The sequence below is a fragment of the Amyelois transitella genome, chromosome 28 (assembly GCF_032362555.1).
Source record: "Amyelois transitella isolate CPQ chromosome 28, ilAmyTran1.1, whole genome shotgun sequence".
Classification (NCBI taxonomy): domain Eukaryota; kingdom Metazoa; phylum Arthropoda; class Insecta; order Lepidoptera; family Pyralidae; genus Amyelois; species Amyelois transitella.
This window is the reverse complement of record NC_083531.1, coordinates 3,421,712-3,444,395: the sequence shown is the minus strand read 5'-3', so window position 1 is coordinate 3,444,395 and position 22,684 is coordinate 3,421,712. Positions and strand designations below refer to the sequence as shown.

The 22,684-nt window shown below is 39.4% G+C and overlaps 1 protein-coding gene across 1 annotated transcript in view; it reads left to right on the top strand.

Annotated features, from left to right (window-relative positions):
- Positions 1–22,684, top strand: part of LOC106139665 (uncharacterized) — a 50,858-nt gene that overhangs the window by 27,175 nt on the left and 999 nt on the right. Inside the window, exons 26-46 of the mRNA XM_060952313.1 lie at positions 427–522; positions 1,058–1,183; positions 1,828–1,923; positions 2,508–2,717; positions 3,989–4,152; positions 5,012–5,147; positions 5,320–5,473; positions 5,781–5,878; positions 8,213–8,323; positions 8,658–8,844; positions 9,325–9,435; positions 10,192–10,391; positions 10,745–10,879; positions 11,562–11,757; positions 12,824–12,993; positions 13,455–13,526; positions 14,528–14,614; positions 15,332–15,440; positions 18,760–19,697; positions 20,092–20,161; positions 22,259–22,363. Of these exons, the coding sequence (XP_060808296.1) occupies positions 427–522; positions 1,058–1,183; positions 1,828–1,923; positions 2,508–2,717; positions 3,989–4,152; positions 5,012–5,147; positions 5,320–5,473; positions 5,781–5,878; positions 8,213–8,323; positions 8,658–8,844; positions 9,325–9,435; positions 10,192–10,391; positions 10,745–10,879; positions 11,562–11,757; positions 12,824–12,993; positions 13,455–13,526; positions 14,528–14,614; positions 15,332–15,440; positions 18,760–19,697; positions 20,092–20,161; positions 22,259–22,362 (3,570 nt within the window). The 3' untranslated portion in view covers position 22,363. The remainder of the gene's footprint in view (positions 1–426; positions 523–1,057; positions 1,184–1,827; positions 1,924–2,507; positions 2,718–3,988; positions 4,153–5,011; positions 5,148–5,319; positions 5,474–5,780; positions 5,879–8,212; positions 8,324–8,657; positions 8,845–9,324; positions 9,436–10,191; positions 10,392–10,744; positions 10,880–11,561; positions 11,758–12,823; positions 12,994–13,454; positions 13,527–14,527; positions 14,615–15,331; positions 15,441–18,759; positions 19,698–20,091; positions 20,162–22,258; positions 22,364–22,684) is intronic.

Sequence of the window (22,684 nt, the reverse complement as noted above, 5' to 3'; positions counted from 1 at the left end):
GTACGCCGGTTCATCCCCATTTTATTAAATCAAGATGGCCGCCTTCACAAGGTGGTGGGGTTTACATATTCTTATTGATTTAAGGGATTTATGATATCACTAGCTGTGCCCGCGACTTTGTCCGCGTGGAATAGTTATTTTAGGCATCATTGAAGCCCTCAAGGATGAATAATTTTCCCCGTTTTTATTCACATTTTCCAATATTTCTTCACTCCTAATAGTTGCAGCGTGATGTTATATAGTCTAAAGCCTTTCTCGATAAATGGTCTATTCAACACATAAATAATTTTTCAATTCGATTCATTAGTTCCTGAAATTAGCGCGTTCAAACAAACAAACTCTTCAGCTTTATAATATTAGTATAGATATGAAAGGAGTGGGCATAATGAAGTTAATCAATGCTAAATAAATCATCGATTCAACCAGGGCGAGCCGGAACAAGAGAAGAAGCAAGCCAGCGTGCAGACGCTTCCTGATGCGCCGAAGCAGAAGCAGCCGCCGCAGCTGTCGCCGAAGCCGCCTGTGAGTCATACTTCGTGTTTATTTTATCATCCTCACCACTCTGGAGAGGAGCCCGGAGGGTATGCCTTTGACCATGGATCCTGGATTGGGTGAGTCAGGTGTTTACACGAAGCGACTCCCGTCTGACCTCCGCAACCTTTGCAGGGGAATCTAACCCGTATTGGATCATCGAGTTGCTTGAATCAGCATTCATCATCTCGCCGTTAGAGCATCGGTAAGCATTCAAACATTACTCACATAAAGAGTCATTTATAAATGACCGTGGTGGGATTTGAATCTTCGAAGGAGTCATTGGTACATGGCCGATGTGGGATTTGAACCTGTGCCTCCTTATGCGTATCAAGCATTTAAATGAAGCACCTTATTGATTTGAATACCGACGCTCAATCACCATTTAGCATAAAGTTCACCCATTATAGTTCTGATGTTCAATAAATTTTTAAAAAGAAAACTAGATGTCCCGTCAAATGCAATCTCTTCCAGTCAGCCTTTGGGTTAGTTAATAATAATAATAAATTATGTTTCTCTCTTACAGGCACTGCCAAAAACATTGCCGCCTAATCTGCCGCCTGTTCAGCAACAAAAGCGGCAGACCATAGATTTGCAGCAGAAACAGCTCGCCGACAAAATGTCGAAAATGACCGTCACCGACAAGGCTAAGGTGATGATTGACTTTGAGTTTTTGACGTGACAACGTCTTACGATTCGATTGAGCTGGCTGCACGCACGAAAAAACATGACTCATGCGGCGTTACCTCGCTCTGAGGCGTTCCTTGAAGTGCAAGCGAGAGCGCGTAACGAGCGACAAAGAGGCACAATCGGCCTTCGCGTTCAGCAGCGTATACCTCCTCTATAAACATACACATCTATCAAACAAATGAAAAAATTTTCTTTTCAAAAATGCTACCATTCCATCAGTATTTTCTTAGGACGGTGTCATGTTCAACTATCTTCAGTAAACCGACTTTACAGACAACTGATTTTTTTTGCCAGGGACCTGTAAAGTAAGGTTACTTACTGTTTTAACGGCCTCTGCGGCGCAGCGGTAGTGCGCTTGTCTGTGTCACCGGAGGTCCCGGATTCGAATCCCGGCCAGGGCATGATGAGAAACGAACTTTCTCTGATTGGCATGGTTCTTGGCTGTTTATCTATATAAGTATTTATTATAAGATATAGTATCGTTGAGTTAGTATCTCGTAACACAAGTCTCGAACTTACATCGAGGCTAACTCAATCTGTGTAATTTGTCCCGTATATATTTATATTTACTAATTTACTATCAACTTTTTTTATTTTGTTCAACAGACGTTACAAAGCACGGCGCCCATACAAATCAGCGTGCCGCCAGCGAAGCCCGAGCTCAAACCCAATAACAGCGCTGAGCAAATGCGATTGCAACAGGTATGATTATTGTTACGTACATACATACATAAGGGCGACTAAGGGATAGGCTTACAAAATTGGGATTCATTTTTAGGCGATGGGCTAGCAACCTGTCACTATTTGAATCTCAATTCTATCATAAAGCCAAATAGCCGAACGTGGCCACTCAGTCTTTTCAAGACTGTTGGATCTGTCTACCCCGCAAGGGATATAGACGTAAAAATATGTATGTGTGTATACATACATAAAATCACGCCTCTTTCCCGGTGGGGTAGGCAGAGACTACATCTTTCCACTTGCCACGATCTGTGCATACTCCCATCGCTTCATCCACTATTCATAACTCTATGCAAGCTCGGCGGTTTCGGGTACTCTTGACCTGACCATTTACCAGGCAACTCAATTCTATCATTAAGCCAAACAGCTGAACGTGGCCTATCAGTCTTTTCGGGACTGTTGGCTCTGTCTGCCTCGCAAGGGGTATAGACGTGATTATATGTATGTATGTTTTATATGTTAACGCCTATGTACTCTAGCAAAATTAAGTGTACAGTAAAGAATTCAAATTTTCATCTTTGCATAATTTTTCATAATTTACTCAGTTGCAACAACAAAAAGCGCAACAACAACAACAACTGCAACAGCAACAACAGCAGCAGCAGCAACAACAACAAGCGGCACAACAACACCCGCAACAAGTCGCGCAGCAAGTTGCACAACAACAGAAGAAACCCGAGCCGATATACGACCTGCCGGTACACAACAAACCTACTCTTACGCCGCAACAACAACAACAGATCAGACAACAACAGGTTAGTTAGTACAGTAATAACTTACTGTATTAGATATTAAGTTGTAAATTTAGTGTGCCAAAACAAGCACAAAAGCAGAATAAATGCAGTGGAAATGAGAGTGTTAAGGAGTATGATGGGTGTGAAATTGAGTGACCGGATAAGGAGATTTTATTTGCAAAATAGGCTATTTTACACCATGTAAAAAAAAATATAAAAATGCACGTATCTTATAGATTTTGTAAAAAATAAAAGAAAAACATCGATCATTATTCATAAAAGTGCAATATGGATTTTATAATTCAATTTAAAAAATCCTCTTTTTTAATCTGTTCTTCAAAAGTCGAAAACGCTATCCGCCATGTTGGGTACTGACGTGACGTCATACTTTTAGTAAACAAATATCGAATCGAAAACATATTGATGATGTCAGGCTCTGTTTATTTTGAAATTTTAAAATTTCTATCACGTTTTTGGGTTTTTACTCTTTAATAATTTAATAGAATCATGGTAGACGGTTTTGTGAAAGCAGACAATATAAATCTACCGAGGAATACGTTGATGGTGGCGAAATTTTTTGCGTCCAATCCCGATTTCTGTTCTGCTGAGTTAAGAAATGTTAAAACAGCGATGTAAGTATTTATTGTATTAAACATTGTCTCTCTTGTGGTTACTTTACTATTTACAATGAATGCTAACTTACATCAAAGTGGTCTTCACAGAATACAATCTTGATTTTGTAGACAATGCCTTTGGATCTCTTCTTGCTAATTTCAACCAAGTGTTTCTCATTTTAATATCACTTGGCAGTGGAATCCACAATTTTTCTGGTGTTTTTATACTTGTATTCTTGCATTCAGGAACAAGACACCAACAATATGTATTGTCATTCATTATTACAAAAATCTTTTTACTTTAGTCTTACGTAGAGCCGTATTGTTTACTAAAAGTATGACGTCACGAGTCAAAACAGCATGGCGGATGGCGTTTTCGCGCGAAAATACAAAATCATAAATAATAAATAGTTTTTAGAGCACATTTCGGCTTCAAAAAATTTTAATAAAAATTCTATAGGTATAACACAGTCTCAGGATTGATTTAAAACAGTTTTCAAAAAAGAGTGTAATAGCCTATTGGATACAAGGTAGCACTTATTGACGTCACATAACTTAAATCTAATGCATTGACGTATGTGGAACAAACCAACCTGTTATAGACCTTCATTATTTTTCGTGGATCATATCCTAGTGTTAAGTAAGATTCGCAAACATTACGCATTTTTAAATCAACAGTTACTACAACAACAGCAGCTGCAACAACAAGCGCAACAACAAGCTCAAGCCGCTGCCCAACAACAAGCTCAACAACGACAGAGTCGACAACAACAACAACAACAACAGATGTCTGTCTCTAGTCGCGAGTCTAGTGTGTATTCCACGTCTTCTGGATGTTCTGGGTGAGTTTATATATTTATTTGTATCAATATTGTGATGTATTTTAAAAAAATGCCAGGTTTCGCGTCTGTAAAAAAATCCTTAGTAATAAGTAGTAAGTAGTAATAAAGTTATTCCTAAAGGTCTATTTAAAGCCAGCCAAAATCGATTATTAGTTAAATAATTTATTAACTTTTTGAGTTCATAATCGTTTTCACTGAATGATGAACGGGTTTTGTGTAATCTGCAAAGGTTGCGGAGGTCAGACGGTAGTCTCTTTGTATAAAAACCTGTCTCACCCAATCCAGGATCCATGGTCAAAGGGGTACCCCGGGCTCCTCTCCAGAGTGGCGAGGATGCGACCGGGACTAAAGCCAGGAGGAAGAATCGTGTTCACTGAATGAGTGAATTAATTGAATCAGTAACATTTAATTGTTTTTGAATTTAATCCCTCCAAACCTTAGTGTGGTTCCCGGCACCAATACAAAAAGAATAGGACCACTCCATCTCTTTCCCATGGATGTCGTAAAAGGCGATTAAGGGATAGGCTTAAAAACTTGGGTTTCTTCTTTTAAGCGATGGATTAGCAACCTGTCACTATTTGAATCTCAATTCTATCATTAAGCCAAATAGCTGAACGTGGCCATTCAGTCTTTTCAAGACTGTTGGCTCTGTCTACCCCGCAAGGGATATAGACGTGACCCTATGTATGTATGTATGCCAACCTTAGTCTTCCGCATTCATAATTTTTTTTTCATACAACCATTTACTATTTAAGGAACTTATTCTAAAAATATCCCTGTTCTGATCAGGGCACGTTTATCAAAGCCTTTTCTTTTGCTGTTTAGTTTTTTAATATTTTTTTTTTATTATTGTCAACAGCGGTTCGTGCTGGCGCGGCGGAAGACCGACTGATCCGAGGGATCTGGACGCGCTGTTGCAATACATTGAGGGTCCGGCGAGACACGTGGACAGAGGGAAGAAGAAGGCTAAGAAGCAGAGACAACGCGCTAAGAGAGTGAGTTATATACATACACTAGTTGTGCCCCCGACTTCGTCCGCGTGGAATAGTTATTTTGGGCATCATTGAAGCCCTCAAGGATTGATAGACTTGTAAAGATTACCTTTACTTTACGACTTTTGTCAATCTTTATATATAATAGATATTAATCACCCATTATTATTTCCAGATGGAAATGCGCCTTCTAGAAGAACGCGAGAACATAATGGCCGAACTGCACTTGGCGAAGCTGTCGGCGGCCGCTTTGAAAAGCGTCGCGGCGGATTGGAAGCGGAGACTGGAAGACGCCAGGCAGCAACAGCAGCAGCAGAAGAAGAAGAAAGGTGAGTCATTTGGCAATGTGTGGGTGGGTGGGTAGAGAAGCACTTTTTTTTTTTGTTTATAGTACCTGGTTTACCGAGCGGTGCTCGGTGGACGTCAGAAAAAAAAATATAATTTATTAAAACAAATAAAATTGTCGATTTTTACCACCTTTAAAGTGAAAACTGATCGCTCTGATTTTTTTTCAATTGTTTCAAACTTGGAGTACTTGCTCGGTTATTATTCACTTTAGTCATTAATTTGTCGATGGTTTTTCAATTCTTCAAACAAGTCAATTTTTATAAATATTTGTTAACTAATTGTTTTTAGGAAAGAAAAATAAGACGAACCCCACCCAACAAGCTATGATGCAAGCCGCCGCCGAGCAACTAGGGGAGTTGACTAACGTGGTGAATTGTACGGCTAAGGTGAGAGGTTTTAGAGGATTTCCTCATTATCCTTCTTCTTCTTTTTCCATCTAAGGATTTAGATAGAAATTTGATATGTAGGTAGCTGAAGACCCAGAATAACACATACGCTACTTTTTTTTCCCGGAGATTCCGCGGGATTGATTCCACGCGGACGAAGTCGAAAGCGGGCTCTAGTTCATAATAATAACATATATGAGACTGAGTTTTACTCGGTCAAACGCGTCGAGCAAATTAAAGGCGAGTTTGTATGGAGTTGTGCCGTGTGGTTCCCGGCACCATTACAAAAAGAATAGAACCACTCCATCTCTTTCCCATGGATGTCGTAAAAGGCGACTAAGCAATAGGCTTATAAACTTGGAATTCCTCTTTTAGGCGATGGGCTAGCAACCTGTCACTATTTGAATCTCAATTCTATCATTAAGCCAAATAGCTGAACGTGGCCATTCAGTCTTTTCAAGACTGTTGGCTCTGTCTACCCCGCAAGGGATATAGACGTGACCATATGTATGTATGTATGTATGTTGTATGGAGTTGCATTAGTACCATCGTGTCACCACCAGGTGGCGCTGATTTAATCGCATACAAATTCGCGTTTTCTTCATTGCCGCGTTGGATCGAGTAAAATTCGCACTAAACCCGGGTGACCATATGTACATTATACATTCATAAAGTTATGTCTATATCCCTTGCGGGGTAGACAGAGCCAACAGTCTTGAACACACTGATAGGCCACGTTCAGCTGTTTGAATTAATGATAGAATTGAGATTAGTCTAAAAACAAGAAGCTCAAGTTTAGAAATTAATTATATATCCCTTACTCGCCTGTTACGACATTCATAGGAAACAGATGGAATATTCCTATTCTTTTTTGTATAGGTACTAGGAACCACACAGCAATATATATATATACATTCAGTCAGAAAAGTATCGGGAATGGATTATTTATTTATGGTTCCAAATTCAAATTTTTGTTTTTTTTGTTGTTGTTAGATTGGCACAACTGTTTTCCATTTTGGCGCGGAGTTTGAGTTGCATCTGTTGTTTACATTAAATACAGTGCTATTTTTAGTTATATCATATCTAGTGTGTATTGCTAATTTCATAATGGATAAAAACATCGAACAAAGAGTTTGTCTTAAATTTTGCATTGCCAATGGAATATCGTGTTCGGAGTCACTGAAAATGTTACAGAAGGCTTACGGTGAATCGACTTTATCAAAAACTCGTGCTTATGAGTGGTACAAAGCGTTCAAAAGCGGTCGAGATGTGATGGAAGATTTGCCTCGCTCTGGTAGGCCATCAACGTCTGCAACTGAAGTTAACATCGCAAAAGTGAAGGAAATAGTGACTGAAAATCCTCATTCAACTTTGAGAGAGATAGCCACCGAACTTTCTGTATCTCACGAGTCGATCCGTACCATTTTAACTAATAATTTGGGTATGAAACATGTTGCCGCTCGGCTAGTCCCAAAAGACCTGAATTTTTTTCAAAAACTCAATCGCCTGAGAGTCGCTGAGGACATCCTAGAACGAGTCAATTCCGACCCAACATTCATGAAACGCATTGTTACTGGTGACGAGACGTGGGTTTACGAGTTTGACATGCAAACTAGTCAACAAGCTTCGGAGTGGCGCCTTCCAACTGAACCGAAACCGAAAAAACCACGCCAAAGTCGTTCAAAAGTCAAAGTCATGTTGACTGTTTTCTTTGACTATCGCGGTGTTGTGCACTCGGAATTCTTGCCGGAAGGTCAAACGGTAAATAAGGAATATTATTTGAGTGTTATGCGGCGTTTAAGAGAGCAAATCCTACGAAAAAGGCCAGATTTGTGGAAAGAAAATTCTTGGATTTTGCACCATGATAATGCACCTTCGCACAAGGCCATCATTGTGAACGAATTTTTAACCAAACACTCAACAAATACCATCGAGCAACCACCATATTCACCAGATATGGCTCCAGCCGACTTTTTTCTTTTTCCTAAACTCAAATTACCACTTCGTGGCACCCGTTTTCAATCGGTAGAAGACATAAAAGAGAATTCGCGGCGAGAACTGACCTCAATTCCGGAAACAGCGTTTAAAAAATGTTTTGATGATTGGATTATTCGTTGGCGTAAGTGTATCGTTTCTAAAGGAGCATATTTTGAAGGTGATAAAATAAATTTGGATGAGTAACAAACAGTTTGTGTATTATTGATCTTTTCCTGCTACTTTCTTGACAGAGTAGTATGTATGTACTAATACCATAATTAAACATTTGTCAAGAACAGAATAACAACATTCTGTATAAGAAATAATATTAATGTCATCATTATCACTTCACCACAGGAGGCGAAAGCGGCTGAACAAAATGTGATCGAATGTACTCGACGGCTACAACAGTGCGAGAGGCAATTGGCCGAAGCTCAAGCCATGCAGCAGGAGCCGCGCGAGAAACAAGTATGTACATTCAAATAACACGCGCCTTGACCCCTTGCGGGGTAGACAGAGTCGACAGTCGCGAAACTAGTGGGCCACTTCACATATCACGACTTAATCCCTTATTGGATGGACAGAGTTCACTTTCACTTCTGTCATTTAACTTTATAGTTTTTATAAAAAGTATTTATTTCATCACAGTGAGAACGGTCAGTGCGCTTGATGACCGATTCCAAACTGATTTGCTAAAATACGAATAAAACGACGCGGACGCAACGTAACTAATGCAAACAATTTCATAATATTGCAGTGTTCAAAGTATTTGCAATTTATTTCATTAATTAATTTATTTCAGCAGGCAGAGCAAGCCGCGTTGGCAGCTAAACAACAACATCAACAACAATTGCAACAGCAGCAATTACAACAACAACAACAACAACAACAACAACATATACAACAACAGCAGTTGCAACAACAACAACGCAGGCAGATGCAGCAGTTGTTGGAACAGCATCAACGAGACAAGCAAAAACAGGCAGCCGGTGAGTATTATATTTATTTGTTTATTTGCAGGCTATTGCCCGCGACTTCATTTGCCGTAATACAGAACATACATACATACATCCCGATTGGGAAAGGTCCGCCATTGTACATATTCTTCTAAATCCAATGACTGTTCTAGTTTTGTTATTTTTATTTTTATGTGCAATAAAGAGTTTACAAACAAACATACATACATATGGTCACATCTATATCCCTTGCGGGATAGACAGAGCCAACGGTCTTGAAAAGACTGATAGGCCACGTTCGGCTATTTGGCTTGAAAGTATTGAGATTCAAATAGTGACAGGTTGCCAGCCCATCGCCTACAAGAAAAATCCCAAGTTTATTAGCCTCCATTTACTTTATTAGTCGCCTTTTACGACATCCATGAAAAAAATAGAGTTGGCCTATTCTTCAGTGCCGGGAACCACACGGCATGGCATAATATTATAATTATTCATTTATAATTATTATAACAGGCGTACAGAATGCCGAGAACACCGGCGGCATGGTGTGCGTCCGCCGCGGCGCTCAGGGGGTCACCGTGTGCGTGCCGCAGCCCAATGTGGCTTCACGGAGACATTTCACTGGTATTATAATCTGCGTTATCAAAAATATTTAGTATACATACATATAATCACGTCTGTATCCCTTGCGGGGTAGACAGAGCCAACAGTCATCAAAAGACTGAAAGGCCAATGTCAGCTGTTTGGCTTAATGATTAGAATAGAATAGAATAGAATAGATTTATTTTCAAAATTGGATACAAGGTATCACTTATTGACGTCACATAACTTAAATCTAATTATAACTACTACCGCTTCCAAAGCGCATGTGTAGAAGAAGCGGCGGAACAAACTACACTGCAGCATTTTCATAGGACGTCAATTTACAAATATAGATCTCTTAAATCAAAATCGTGGACGAATGCACATTGTCTACATTAAAAAACATGTATGAATGTAGAACTGATTATGTCAATACGAATATTTCGTCAAATAAAATAAATATAAAATAAAATATGTACATACTGTACAAATTATGTCAAGATCATGTCAAAATACACAAGAATTAAGAGGCTATTATGTCCAGCTCGGGCCACACATGTTTATCATTAATATTGAATTGCGATTCAAATAGTGACAGGTTGCTAGCCTGTTGCCTAAAAGAAGAATCCCAAGTTTATAAACCTATCCCTTAGTCGTCTTTTACGACATGCATGGGAAAGAAATGGAGTGGTCCTATTATTTTTCTATTCTATTAAGATTAGGTATATTAATGTTTTGTAATTTAATATTATCTGTTTAAATGCGTAGAGCATAAATATATATTTTTATTATTCACAGTGGTGACGCACGAAGAACTCCAACATCAGAAACAACAGCAGTTGCACCACCAACAACAACAACAGCAGCTACAGCAACAACAACAACAGCAGTTGCAACAACAACAGGCCCAGAAGCAGGCGGCGGAGTCGCAACGCAAGCAAACCTGGGAGCAGGCGTTAGCTCACATCAATCAGTTGGCCAAAGGGAATAAGGAAAAGGTTAAAAGAAGATTTTTTTTTTAAATTACACAGATTGAGTTAGCCTCGAAGTAAGTTCGAGACTTGTATTTACGAGATACTTCTCAACGATACTGTATTTTATAATAAATACTTACATAGATAAACCATCCAATCCATACCCTGACCGAGATTCGAACCCGGGACCTCCGGTGTTACAGACAAGCGTACTACCGCTGCGCCACAGCATGGCAGTAAACTTAGTTTTAAGTAATTTATTTGACGTCAACCAACGTTCTGAAACCAAAAGATATGACAATTATTAAGTGATACGAAGTATCTTATAATAATGAATAAAAATTTTGAATTTGAATTTAAATTATGTTCTTTTACAGAAGAAACAGAAAGAGAAAGAGCAACAGAAACCGGAGCCGAAACCGAAAGAGCAGAAGGGCGCGGCCGCGCCTGCGCCGGCGCAGGAACCGCAGCCGCTCTCCAAGAAGCAGAGGAAGTTGTTGGCCAAGCAGCAGGTAGGCTTTGAACCAAAATTTAAAAAAAATATATATATATATATATACATACATATAGTCACGTCTATATCCATTACGGGGTAGACAGAGCCAATAGTCCCGAAAAGACTGAATGGCCACGTTCAGCTGCTCGGCTTAATGATGGAATTGAGATCCAAAAAGTGACAGGTTGCTAGCCCATCGCCTAAAAAAAAGGATGGCAATTTTTTATGCCGTGTGGTTCCCGGCACCAACACAAAAAAGAATAGGACCACTCCAGCTCTTTTCCATGGATGTCGTAAAAGGCGACTAAGGGATAGGCTTACAAACTTGGGATTCTTTTTTAGGCGTTGGGTTAGCAACCTGTCACTATTTGAATCTCAATTCTATCATTAAGCCAAATAGCTGAACGTGGCCATTCAGCCTTTTTAAGACTGTTGGCTCTGTCTACCCCGCAAGGGATATAGACGTGACCATATGTATGTATGTATTTTATAAACCTACCCCTTCGTCGCCTTTTACGAAATCCATGGGAAAGAGTTGGAGTGGTCCTATTCTTTTTTGTATTGGTGCCGGGAACCTCATGGCAATATATATATATAATATGTATATTGCCATATTTTTTATATTATATTACATATAATATTACATTTTAGACAAGAAAAAACAGGTTCTGAAAATTAATTGTGATTTTTTATTCCAGGCGGAGGAAGAAGAGAGAAAGAGACAGGAAATGGAAACGAGAAGCAACAAGAAGGAGACCAAAAAGGCGGAAGTCAAACCCGAACTTAACAGGAAACAGGACAAGAAGGAACCGAAGAAGGAGCCGACCAAAGAGGAGAAGAAGAAGAATGGGAAAGATGAGAAGAAGAAAGGGAAAGAGAACAAGGAGAAGCCTGGTGAGTGCTTTTTATCGAAATATAATTTTAAGGCTTCATTCATGTAATGTATTTTAACTCATAGAATTTGTGAGAACTCTGTTTGTTTGTTTGTAATATTTTTATTGCATAGAAATTTACACAGTAACAAGAAAATAGTATATAGTTATAAAAGAAACAAATCACTTGCAATGGCGGACTTATCCCATGAAGGGATCTCTTCAGTCAACCGGCAAACAATAAAGGAACTTGATAATAAAGTAAAAAGCGGCAAGTAACTGTGTTTTAGTAACAATATAATAATAACAACTCTTTTTTCCGTTTGTTTTTCGCGTAAACACATCCTGTGGGATACGATCCAGATCTGACTCTGCTATTTCTTTTTACATACATACATATGGGCTATATCCCTTGTGGGGTAGACAGAGCCAACAGTCTTTTCAATACTGTTAGGCCACGCACAGTTATTTGGCTTAACGATATAATTGAGATTCAAATAATGACAGGTTGCTAGCTTATCGCCTAAAAGAAGAATCCCAAGTTTGTAAGCCTATCCCCTAGTTGTCTTTTACGTCATCCATGGGAAAGAGATGGAGTAGTCCTATTCTATTTATTTTTATCTTATTATATATGTACTAAGTTGTATTCAGTTATGTTTGTATATAATCCTATAATCCTACTAATATTATAAATGAGAAAGTTTGTGGGTATGTCAGGATGTCAGTATGGATGTTTGTTACTCTTTCACGCAAAAACTACTGAACCGATTACAATGAAATTTGGTATGTGGGTAGTTAAAGACCCAGAATAACACATAGGCTACTTTTTATCCCAGAGTTCCCGTTTATATTAAAATAAGTTATTAACTTAGGATACTTCTTGTAAGTGATTCAAAAAATGGTGTGCTAGCAACCTATTTGAATGTCATTTCCACTGAATGTGGCCTTTTAGCCGTTTTAAGACTTCAGACTCCGTCTATCCCGCAAGGGATACAGACGTGACTATATGTATTTGTGCATGCATGTATGTCTTAAGTAGGCAGTTGTATCATTTCAAAAATTATATAATAACCTTTGTGTCCTAACAGCAACAACGCAAGTAGCCAAACAGAACACTCAACAACAACAACAACAACAACAGCCCCAACAACAACAACAACAACAGAACAACAAGAAAGAGAAGAAGAAGAAGGAGAAGCAACAGCCGCAAGTGATCAATATAACGCCGGAGACAACCATTGAAATGATGGATAAGAAGGTATGTTTGGGATAAACAAATGGACTGTATTTGAAAAAGAGAGAAATGGGAGTAAGCTTACATACTTGGGATTATTTTTTAGGCGATGGGCTAGCAACCTGTCACTATTTGAATCTCAATTCTATCTTAAAGCCAAATAGCTGAACGTGGCCTATCAGTCTTTTCAATACTGTTGGCTCTGCCTACCCCGCGAGGGATATAGACGTGATTATATGTATGTATGTATGTTAAATTGAAAATTGCTCATATAATAAGAAATAATGTGGATGAAGCGAAGGAAATATGCAGAGATCGTGGCAAGTGGAAAGAGGTAGTCTCTGCCTAACCCTCGGGGAAAGAGGCGTGAGTTTATGTATGTATGTATGAGATAATGTATAAGAAATAATAACACAGACAGACAGACAGGTGAGGCTTAGTAATAATCCGTTCATACTTTTCAGTCAACATTTACGTTGTTTCAGAATCAATGCGCCAGCGATCATGAGAAACCTTCACCTTGTAGCATCATGGAGCAGCTCAGTTGCGGCGTTCAGGTATTAAAAGTGAAATATATTACTTTACGACGTACATTAGTTTAAATAAATAAATAAATACATATATATGGGACAAATTACACAGATTGAGTTAGCCTCGAAGTAAGTTCGAGACTTGTGTTACGAGATACTAACTCAACGATACTATATCTTATTATAATATACTTATATAGATAAACATCCATGACCCAGGCCAATCAGAAAAAGTTCTTTTCCCATCATGCCCTGGCCGGGATTCGAACCCGGGACCTCCGGTGTCACAGACAAGCGTACTACCGCTACGCCACAGGGGCTGTCTCGAGTTTGAGTGCTAACCGAGAAAACATCGCGAGGAGACCTGCATAGTCTGATTAATGGATGTGTAACCATGATCGATTCAGTACGGGTCAGGTTCCCCTGCAAAGGTTGCGGAGGTCGCTTCGTGTAAACACCTGACTCACCCAATCCAGGATCCATGGTCAAAGGCGCACCCCGGGCTCCTCTCCAGAGTGGCGAGGATGCGACCGGGACTAAAGCCAGGGGGAAGATATATAAATATATATAGGACAAATCACACTGATTGAGTTAGCCTCGAAGTAAGTTCGAGACTTGTGTTACGAGATACTAACCCAACTATATTATATGATAAAGAGTTTTTTTTTTTATTATTTAAAACAAGGTTACTTTCAACTTAACAGTTCGTTATTTTTACATAAAACAATATGCGCCGTGTGGTTCCCGGCACCATTAGAAAAAAGAATAGGGCCACTCCATCTCTTCCTCATGGATGTTGTAAAAGGCGATTAAGGGATAGGTTTATAAACTTGGGATTCTTCTTTTAGGCGACAGGCTAGCAACCTGTCACTATTTGAATCTGAATTCTCTCATTAAGCCAAACATGAACTGAACGTGGCCCATCAGTCTTTTTAAGACTTTTGGCTCTATCCACCCCGCAAGGGATATGGACGTGACTATATATATATAATAACAGTATGTTTGATAAAACAAATTTTACATTGCAGGTAGCTGACTTGAGACTGCCTCCAGGCATCACGCTGACCAGGGTTCAGCCTACTGAGAAGAAGGAGCCGCCCAACATTAAATCCGTGGTGAGTATAATAATTGTAGAAAAAGTCACTAAATTGAATAGAATAGATTTATAACCAAAATTGGATACAAGGTACTTGTATCATTTATTGACGTCAACATAACTTAAGACTAATAATTTTAACTACCGCTTTCCAAAGCGGATGTGAAGAAGAAGCGGCGGAATAAACTACACTGCAAGCAAATAAATCTAAATCACGGACAAATGCACATTGTCTTCATCGAAAGAATAGTGAATATAAAATTAATACAAATATTATGTCAAATAGTTTAATAAGATGACGACCTCTGTGGCGCAGCGGTAGTACGCTTGTCTGTGACACCGGAGGTCCCGGGTTCGAATCCCGGCCAGGGCATGATGAGAAAAAAACTTTTTCTGATTGGCCTGGGTCTTGGATGTTTATCTATATAAGTATTTATTATAAAATATAGTATCGTTGAGTTAGTATCTCGTAACACAAGTCTCGAACTTACTTCGAGGCTAACTCAATCTCTGTAATTTGTCCTGTATAATATATTTAATTTAATTAATTTAATTTAATATGTACATACTGTACAAATTATGTTAAAATACATGACAAAATATCACATGCTTTTAAGAGGTCAATATGTCGAGCTTTAAGTATTTTCAAGACTGTTCTCTCTGCCTACCCCGCAAGTGATATAGACGTGATCATGTGTGTACGTATGTATTTATGTATCTATAATTTTGCCATCAGCCCCTATGGAAATGCAACCAGTTGCCGGCGACTCCGACTCCGGTGGCGAGGCCGGCGCCCATCATCAACGCGGACCCCGGCATGATGATGTTCACCGCACATCACCCAGGTAACCATCATCAGATGTACTTACTGACTTTTGAATAACCAATGACTATGCTCGTAGTTATGTACAGTACTACCACTTTAATAAGTTACACCGATGTACATATGTACATACATATAGAATAGAAGAATAGAATAGAATAGATTTATTTTCAAAATTGGATACAAGGTATCACTTATTGACGTCACATAAATCTAATTATAACTACTACCGCTTCCAAAGCGCATGTGTAGAAGAAGCGGCGGAACAAAGGAACAAGGTGAGCATCACCAGAAGAATTAAGAAGATTTAACCAACTGACTTGAATAACCAATGGCTATGTTCGTAGTTGTGTACAGTACTACCACTTTAATAAGTTACACCGATGTACATATGTACATGCATACGTAAAATCACGCCTCTTTCCCGGAGGGGTAGGCAGAGACTACCTCTTTCCACTTGCCACGATCTCTGCATACTTCTTTCGCTTCGTCCACATTCATAACTCTCTTCATACAAGCTCGGCGGTTTCGGGTACTTTTGACCTGACCCTTTACCAGGACGTCCTTAATTTGATCAAGATACGTTCGTCTAGGTCTTCCCACTCCGACCTTTCCCTCCACACTCTCCTTGTATATCTGCTTAGTCAACCTGCTTTCATTCATCCTCTCCACATGACCGAACCATCTTAACATACCCTTTTCTATTCCTGTAACTACATCTTCTTTCACATCACAACATTCCCTTATCACGCTGTTCCTTATCCTGTCACTCAATTTCACACCCATCATACTCCTTAACGCTCTCATTTCCACTGCATTTATTCTGCTTTCATGCTTCTTTTGCCATACCCAACTTTCACTCCCATACATTAATGTCGGGACCAACACGCCCCTGTGCACAGCCAGTCGAGCCTTTTTGGATAGTTTCTGACTGCTCATAAAGGCATGCAAAGCTCCATTCACCATGTTCCCCGCGTTCACTCTCCTTTCAATATCACTATCATACTTGCCATCTGATGTAAACTTTGATCCTAGATATACAAACTCTTTCACTTGCTCCACTTTTTCTCCTCCAATCAAAATATTACATGCTGTCATTTCTTTCTCCATTTCAAAAACCAGTGTTTTAGTTTTACTTACGTTCACTTTCATTCCTTTCTCTTTTAAAGCTTCATGCATACAGTTTACCATCTCCTGTAACTCCTCCGCTGATGACGCCAGTATAACCTGATCGTCGGCATAGAGCAGACATTTGACGAGTAACTCATTCATCCTTAATCCACTTTTAGACTCTTTCAAATCTGTCAAACAGCTATCCATAAATAGGTTGAACAGCCACGGTGACGCAACACATCCTTGCCTAACGCCTTTCTCAATCTTAAACCACTCAGTGTGCGCTCCGTTTATCCTGACACAAGCACTCGAATCCTCATATAAGGATTTCAGTGCTCGTATTAAGAGACTGCTCACCCCATGCATAGAAAGTGCTGACCACAATTCATTCCTCTCAACTCTGTCCTATGACAGAAGGCCTATGCCTTTTCCAGATCTACGAATGTGCAATAGACTTTTTGACTCTTGGCCAAAAACTTTTCGGCTATGCACCGCAAGGAAAAGACCTGATCAGTACATCCCATTCCCTTTCGAAATCCCGCTTGAGCATCCCATATTTTGTCATCAGTTTCATTCCTGACTCTATTAATCAATACCTTAGCATACAATTTGCCGACGACGCTAAGCAGGCTTATACCACGATAATTTTTGCAGTCCAGCTGTGACCCTTTTCCTTTGTAAAGTGGCACGATAACAGCCTTACACCAATCTTTTGGTACTCGGCCGCTTCTCCAACACAAATTGAAAAGGCAGTACAACTGACTAGCTACTACGCCTTTTCCTGCTTTAAGCATCTCGACCGACACTCTATCACACCCAGCAGCCTTTCCCGCTTTCATACTCTTAAGTGCTTCCACAATTTCGAACATTTCAATTTCGCCTTCCATCTCATTCTCTTTTTCTTCGCTATAGCAGAAATCTTTCTTATTTCCTTCCTTTTTTTCAAATAAACTTTCAAAATAGTCCTTCCATATCTTTAGTACACATTCTTCTCCTTTCACAACGCTACCATCCTGGCATCTGATCCTAGTCAGCTCTCTGGTTATAGTATTTCCTCGGGCTGACCTTACGGATTTCCAGAATACTTTCAGATTTGACTGAAAGTCTTCGATCCGATGTACCTGCGCAGAAATCATTTTTTGTCATGCCGCGAAAATATCTGCGCCAATCATAGTGCGCCATTTGAAAGCGTGATTTCAAAACCGTTCGCTATTGGCTTATTGCGTACGCGCCATGTCTGGAGTTCGCAGCAGTAGTTGGTAATGAGCGAGATACATGACACCTGTTGTTTTGGAATTTTAAATCCTATTTAGTAGCAATAAGTTCGTTATTTCACTAATTTTTCATTCGGCCAGATTCGGCGGTCGGTTGTACAGTTCTGCGCCGTCGAACAATGCCGATGTAACTTATAAAAGTGGTAGATTTGTACATTAGTTTTGATACTAACCGATGCTTCTACGGTGAGGGAAATCATCGTGAGGAGACCCGCCACATTCAGGCAATTGGATGTGTAATCATGATCGATCCAATACGGGGTTAGGTTCCCCTGCAAAGGTTGCGGAGGTCAGACGGGAGTCGCTTCGTGTAAAAATCAAGCAATTTCGCGTAGTAACAGCGATAATTTTTTCGCGCGTTAAAGCTTTGCGCGTGTTATATCACGAGGGCTGGACTTTTAATTTTTCATCGACATAATGGACTTCCTTCATTTCTTGTCGACGAATCGTAGATGAATAAAATGATGAATGAAGAATGTTAAGTCCTGGAATGAAAATGACAAAAAAATTGTCATTTGGAGAATTTAAGAGTAATTGATAACATGATATGACATTATAAGCGCGCTATAAATATATTGAGTTGTCTTTATGATTTAAAGTGTAAACTTAAAACATACTAGGGGATCCGACTCAGATCTGATTCTACTATTTCTTTTTATCTTATTACTAGCTGTGCCCGCGACTTCCTCCGCGTGGAATAGTTATTTTGGGCGTCATTGAAGCCCTCAAGGATGAATAATTTACCTTGCGTGATAGCGTGATAGCCTTAAAGCCTTCCTCGATAAATGGTCTATTCAACACAAAAATATTTTTTCAATACCAACCAGTAGTAGTTCCTGAGATTAGCGCGTTCATACAAACAAAACTCTTCAGCTTTATAATATTAGTATACATATGTACTGCGTTTAATTCTGTTATGTGTGATAATAAATAAATAAATAAATGTTCTTCCAGAACCGCCGAAACCAATAGTGGTACAGGAACCGGTCACCCAGCCGGCGGGCAAGTCCAAAAAGGCCAAGAAGAAGGCGAAAAAGGCAGCCGCGGCGGACGCCACGGAGACCAAACAGGACGCCAAGATGGTCACCCTGAGGAACCCCATGTTCCACCCCAACCTACCGCCGGTGCAAATATCAAACACACCACCCCAAAAGAAGTCCGAGATACGAATCCCGGATCCGATTCCAATGCCGCCGAACGCGTGTCAAGCAACGATTACGCCGACTTCGAACGGAATGTACACAATAAGGAACCCGTTGATGTCCATAATGCACCAACAATCAGTCATGAGCATGAGGAACCCACCCAACCCAGCGTTCACCCAGCCCCAATTCAGTTACAACCAATATCCTGCGCCGGCGCCGTACGTAGAAACGCGAACGTCGCCCAAAACGGAAGATTTCCAGAACCGTATAATGAATCTCGCTTCGTTCACTCAAAAGAACGACGAGGGCTATTCGCTGTTCAAAACGTCAGACGATAACCAGCAGAGGAGCTTTCTCACTCAAGAGTATTTCGATAGGCAAAGCCCGAAGCCGGTTGTGTCACCGAATCCGATTGGAACGAAACCGGTGAACGATAGAACGAATGATTCACTGTTCGCTAACCCGATACAGAGGCCTGAACCCATTGGTACACCGTTGAAGAATGACAATGATTACACCGGTCTTTATACACCGTTCGGTCAGGAGAACAGGAATGTGTTCAGAAACGCACTGTTCAACGATAGGAGTGATGTTGGCGGATGTGTTGGAAGGTTGGACGATGTTGGGCCCAACCATGTGGCCAACGGTGATCCTTTGCCGTATTTTCAAAGACTGAGAGTCGGTTCGAAGCTGAACAACGAAGTGACAATACACCACGTGACCGAGTCAAAGTTCTATAAAGGACAGGTGATGTATTAATTTTTTTTTTAATACATACACACACACGGTCACGTCTATATCCCTTGCGGGGTAGACAGAGCCGTTTTATGAGGTTTTGTAAAAACAAATGAATTGTTCACGACGCGGTGAACGACTAGTATATTTTTTATTCCATATATCCTTGTTTATTATTATATTACATTAATTTAATATTCATAACATAACATATAATAACGTCTATATCCCCTGCGGGGTAGACAGAGCCAACAGTCATCAAAAGACTTAGAAAGAAATGCGTTTTTTCATAGGTTGGTTACATTTCCGTGATTTTAAATAATTAATATATATAGAACTTAAAGAATTAAAAATGTAATAAAATACAAATTTTATCATTATTTTAAAGAATTTATGAATTTTTCAGGACACGTCAGAGTCGACGTACGGAGGGGCGTGGCCTGACGCTTTGTACGCCCAGCGGCCATTAGATACAGGTGAATGTTAACACTGTTCAGTTGCTTTAGTTAGTTTGCATCATAATCAGAGATCGGAATAGGTAGATTGATTTTATGTACTTGCATCATGAATTACCATAAAAAGCATATCATGGATAAGCCTATAATTCAGTACTTACACTTACAGTAAACTACATTGTCCGCGGGTAACATAGGACTACAATTTACGTGAACGAAGTCAGGGGAAAACAGCTACCACTAATATCACTAATATATTTTTCATCCCACTTGTAAAAATTCCGGAAATAATCATAATAATTTACAAATCTCGGAGGCATGTCCATATTAATATATACGTTTCATTTCATTGACCCCAATTCATTCTACCTATTCCGATCTCTGATCGTAATATATAATTCCCGGGTTCGAATCCCGGCCAGGGCATGATGAGAAACGTACTTTCTCTGATTGGCCCGGGTCTTGGATGGTTATCTATATAAGTATTTATAATTTTATTTATTTATTTATTATTATTAAACTTAGATATTTTTACATTACATACATTTAACTGCTTCAGTGTAACAAAAACCATAATAATGTGGGTTTGAACGTACACTGGCACTCATCGTTGAACATCCATAAAATGTTAACACTATTCAGTTGCTCTAGTTAGTTTGCATCATAATATATAATTACCGGGTTCGAATCCTGGCCAGGGCATGATGAGAAACGAACTTTCTCTGATTGGCCCGAGTCTTGGATGTTTATCTATATAAGTATTATTTATAAAATACAGAGGGAGTTATGAGCGTGAGTTTATGTATGTATGTATGTATGTATAAAATACAGTATCGTTGAGTTAGTATCTCGTAATACAAGTCTCGAACTTACTTCGAGGCGAACTCAATCTGTGTAATTTGTCCCGTATATCTTTATTAATTATTAAATTAATTGGCTTTTTGATAAAATTGAGATTCATATAGTGAGAGGTTGCTAGCCCACCCTTCGATATCCGAATCATGTTACAGGGGTACTTGGTAAGATCCTTATTAGGATACAGTTTTGGATTTTTACTTTTGATGTACCAAATTCCATTCCATTATTTATTTTTCACTTAACTATTACGGCGTGTTATTACAGGCTTATCCCAAAGAAACATAGCTTAAGTACTTATACATACATACATACATAAAATCACGCCTCTCTCCTGGAGGGGTAGGCAGAGACTACCTCTTTCCACTTGCCACGATCTCTGCACACTTCCTTCGCTTCATCCACATTCATAACTCTTCATGCAAGCTCGGCGGTTTCGGGTACTCTTGACTTGACCCTTTGTTTTCTTGAGTACTTATATGTAAAAATATACATCGTTTGTGAATTCCGATAAGGTACAGTTTAACACGTCCAAATATTCTATCATGTAATTCAGCATGTGCTGTGCTCTAGTGACAGAGGAGTATCTGGATAGATTTGTCCCCGACTAGGGTATACTAAATAATTATGTATTTACACACTTGTCATTGGTTTAACATGAATAGAATAGAATAGATTTTCATAATCGGATACAAGGTTCACTTATTGAAGTCACATAACTTAAATCGAATTATAACTACTACCGCTTCCAAAGCGCATGTGTAGAACGCTTGTTCTACACATGCGCTTTGGAACGGCGGAACAAACTAAACAGCAGCTTTTACAACGAATGTGAATTAACAAAAAAAAGTTCTCTTAAATCTAAATCGTGGACGAATGCATACTGTCATGTAGGATATAAGGTCAAAAATGTACGTACATATATGCATGCCTAGCAAATAAAATCTATACCTTAGTCGCTTTTTATTACATCCATTGGAAACAATTGGAGTGATCCTATTATATTTTCTATTCAAATTCAAATTATTTATTATTATAGGACATTTCATATCACTTAACACTTGTCATATCTTTTGGTTACACAACATTGGTGCCGGGAACCACACGGCACTATAAATTATTATTATTATTAATTATTAATACATACATATAATCACGTCTATATCCCTTGCGCGGTAGACACAGCCTACAGTCTTGTAAAGACTGATAGAAAGATATAGATAGATTATTATTTTTAATTGATGTTAATTTCCCCTCCATCAGCTCCGCTGGCAGTCTCCGAGGACGAGGGCGGCTTCGGCGCCGTGGGCACCGGCGCGAGGCACCACGGTAATTATACCACCACAACCTCTGTACACTATATGTGAGGTAAACATGCAGACATACATACATACTGTACATTGCACGGATAAAGGTTGTCAGCGGTGTCGCTGTTGACATACATACATACATACGGTCACGTCTATACACCTTGCGGGGTAGACAGAGCCGACAGTCTTGAAAAGACTGAACGGCCACGTCAGCTATTTAGCTTAATGATAGAATAGCGACAGGTTGCTAGCCCATCGCCTAAAAAAAGGGAATCCCAAGTTTGTAAGCCTATCCTTTAGTCGCCTTTTACGACATCCATGGGAAAGAGATGGGAAGGGTCCTATTCTTTTTTGTATTGGTGCCGGGAACCACACGGCA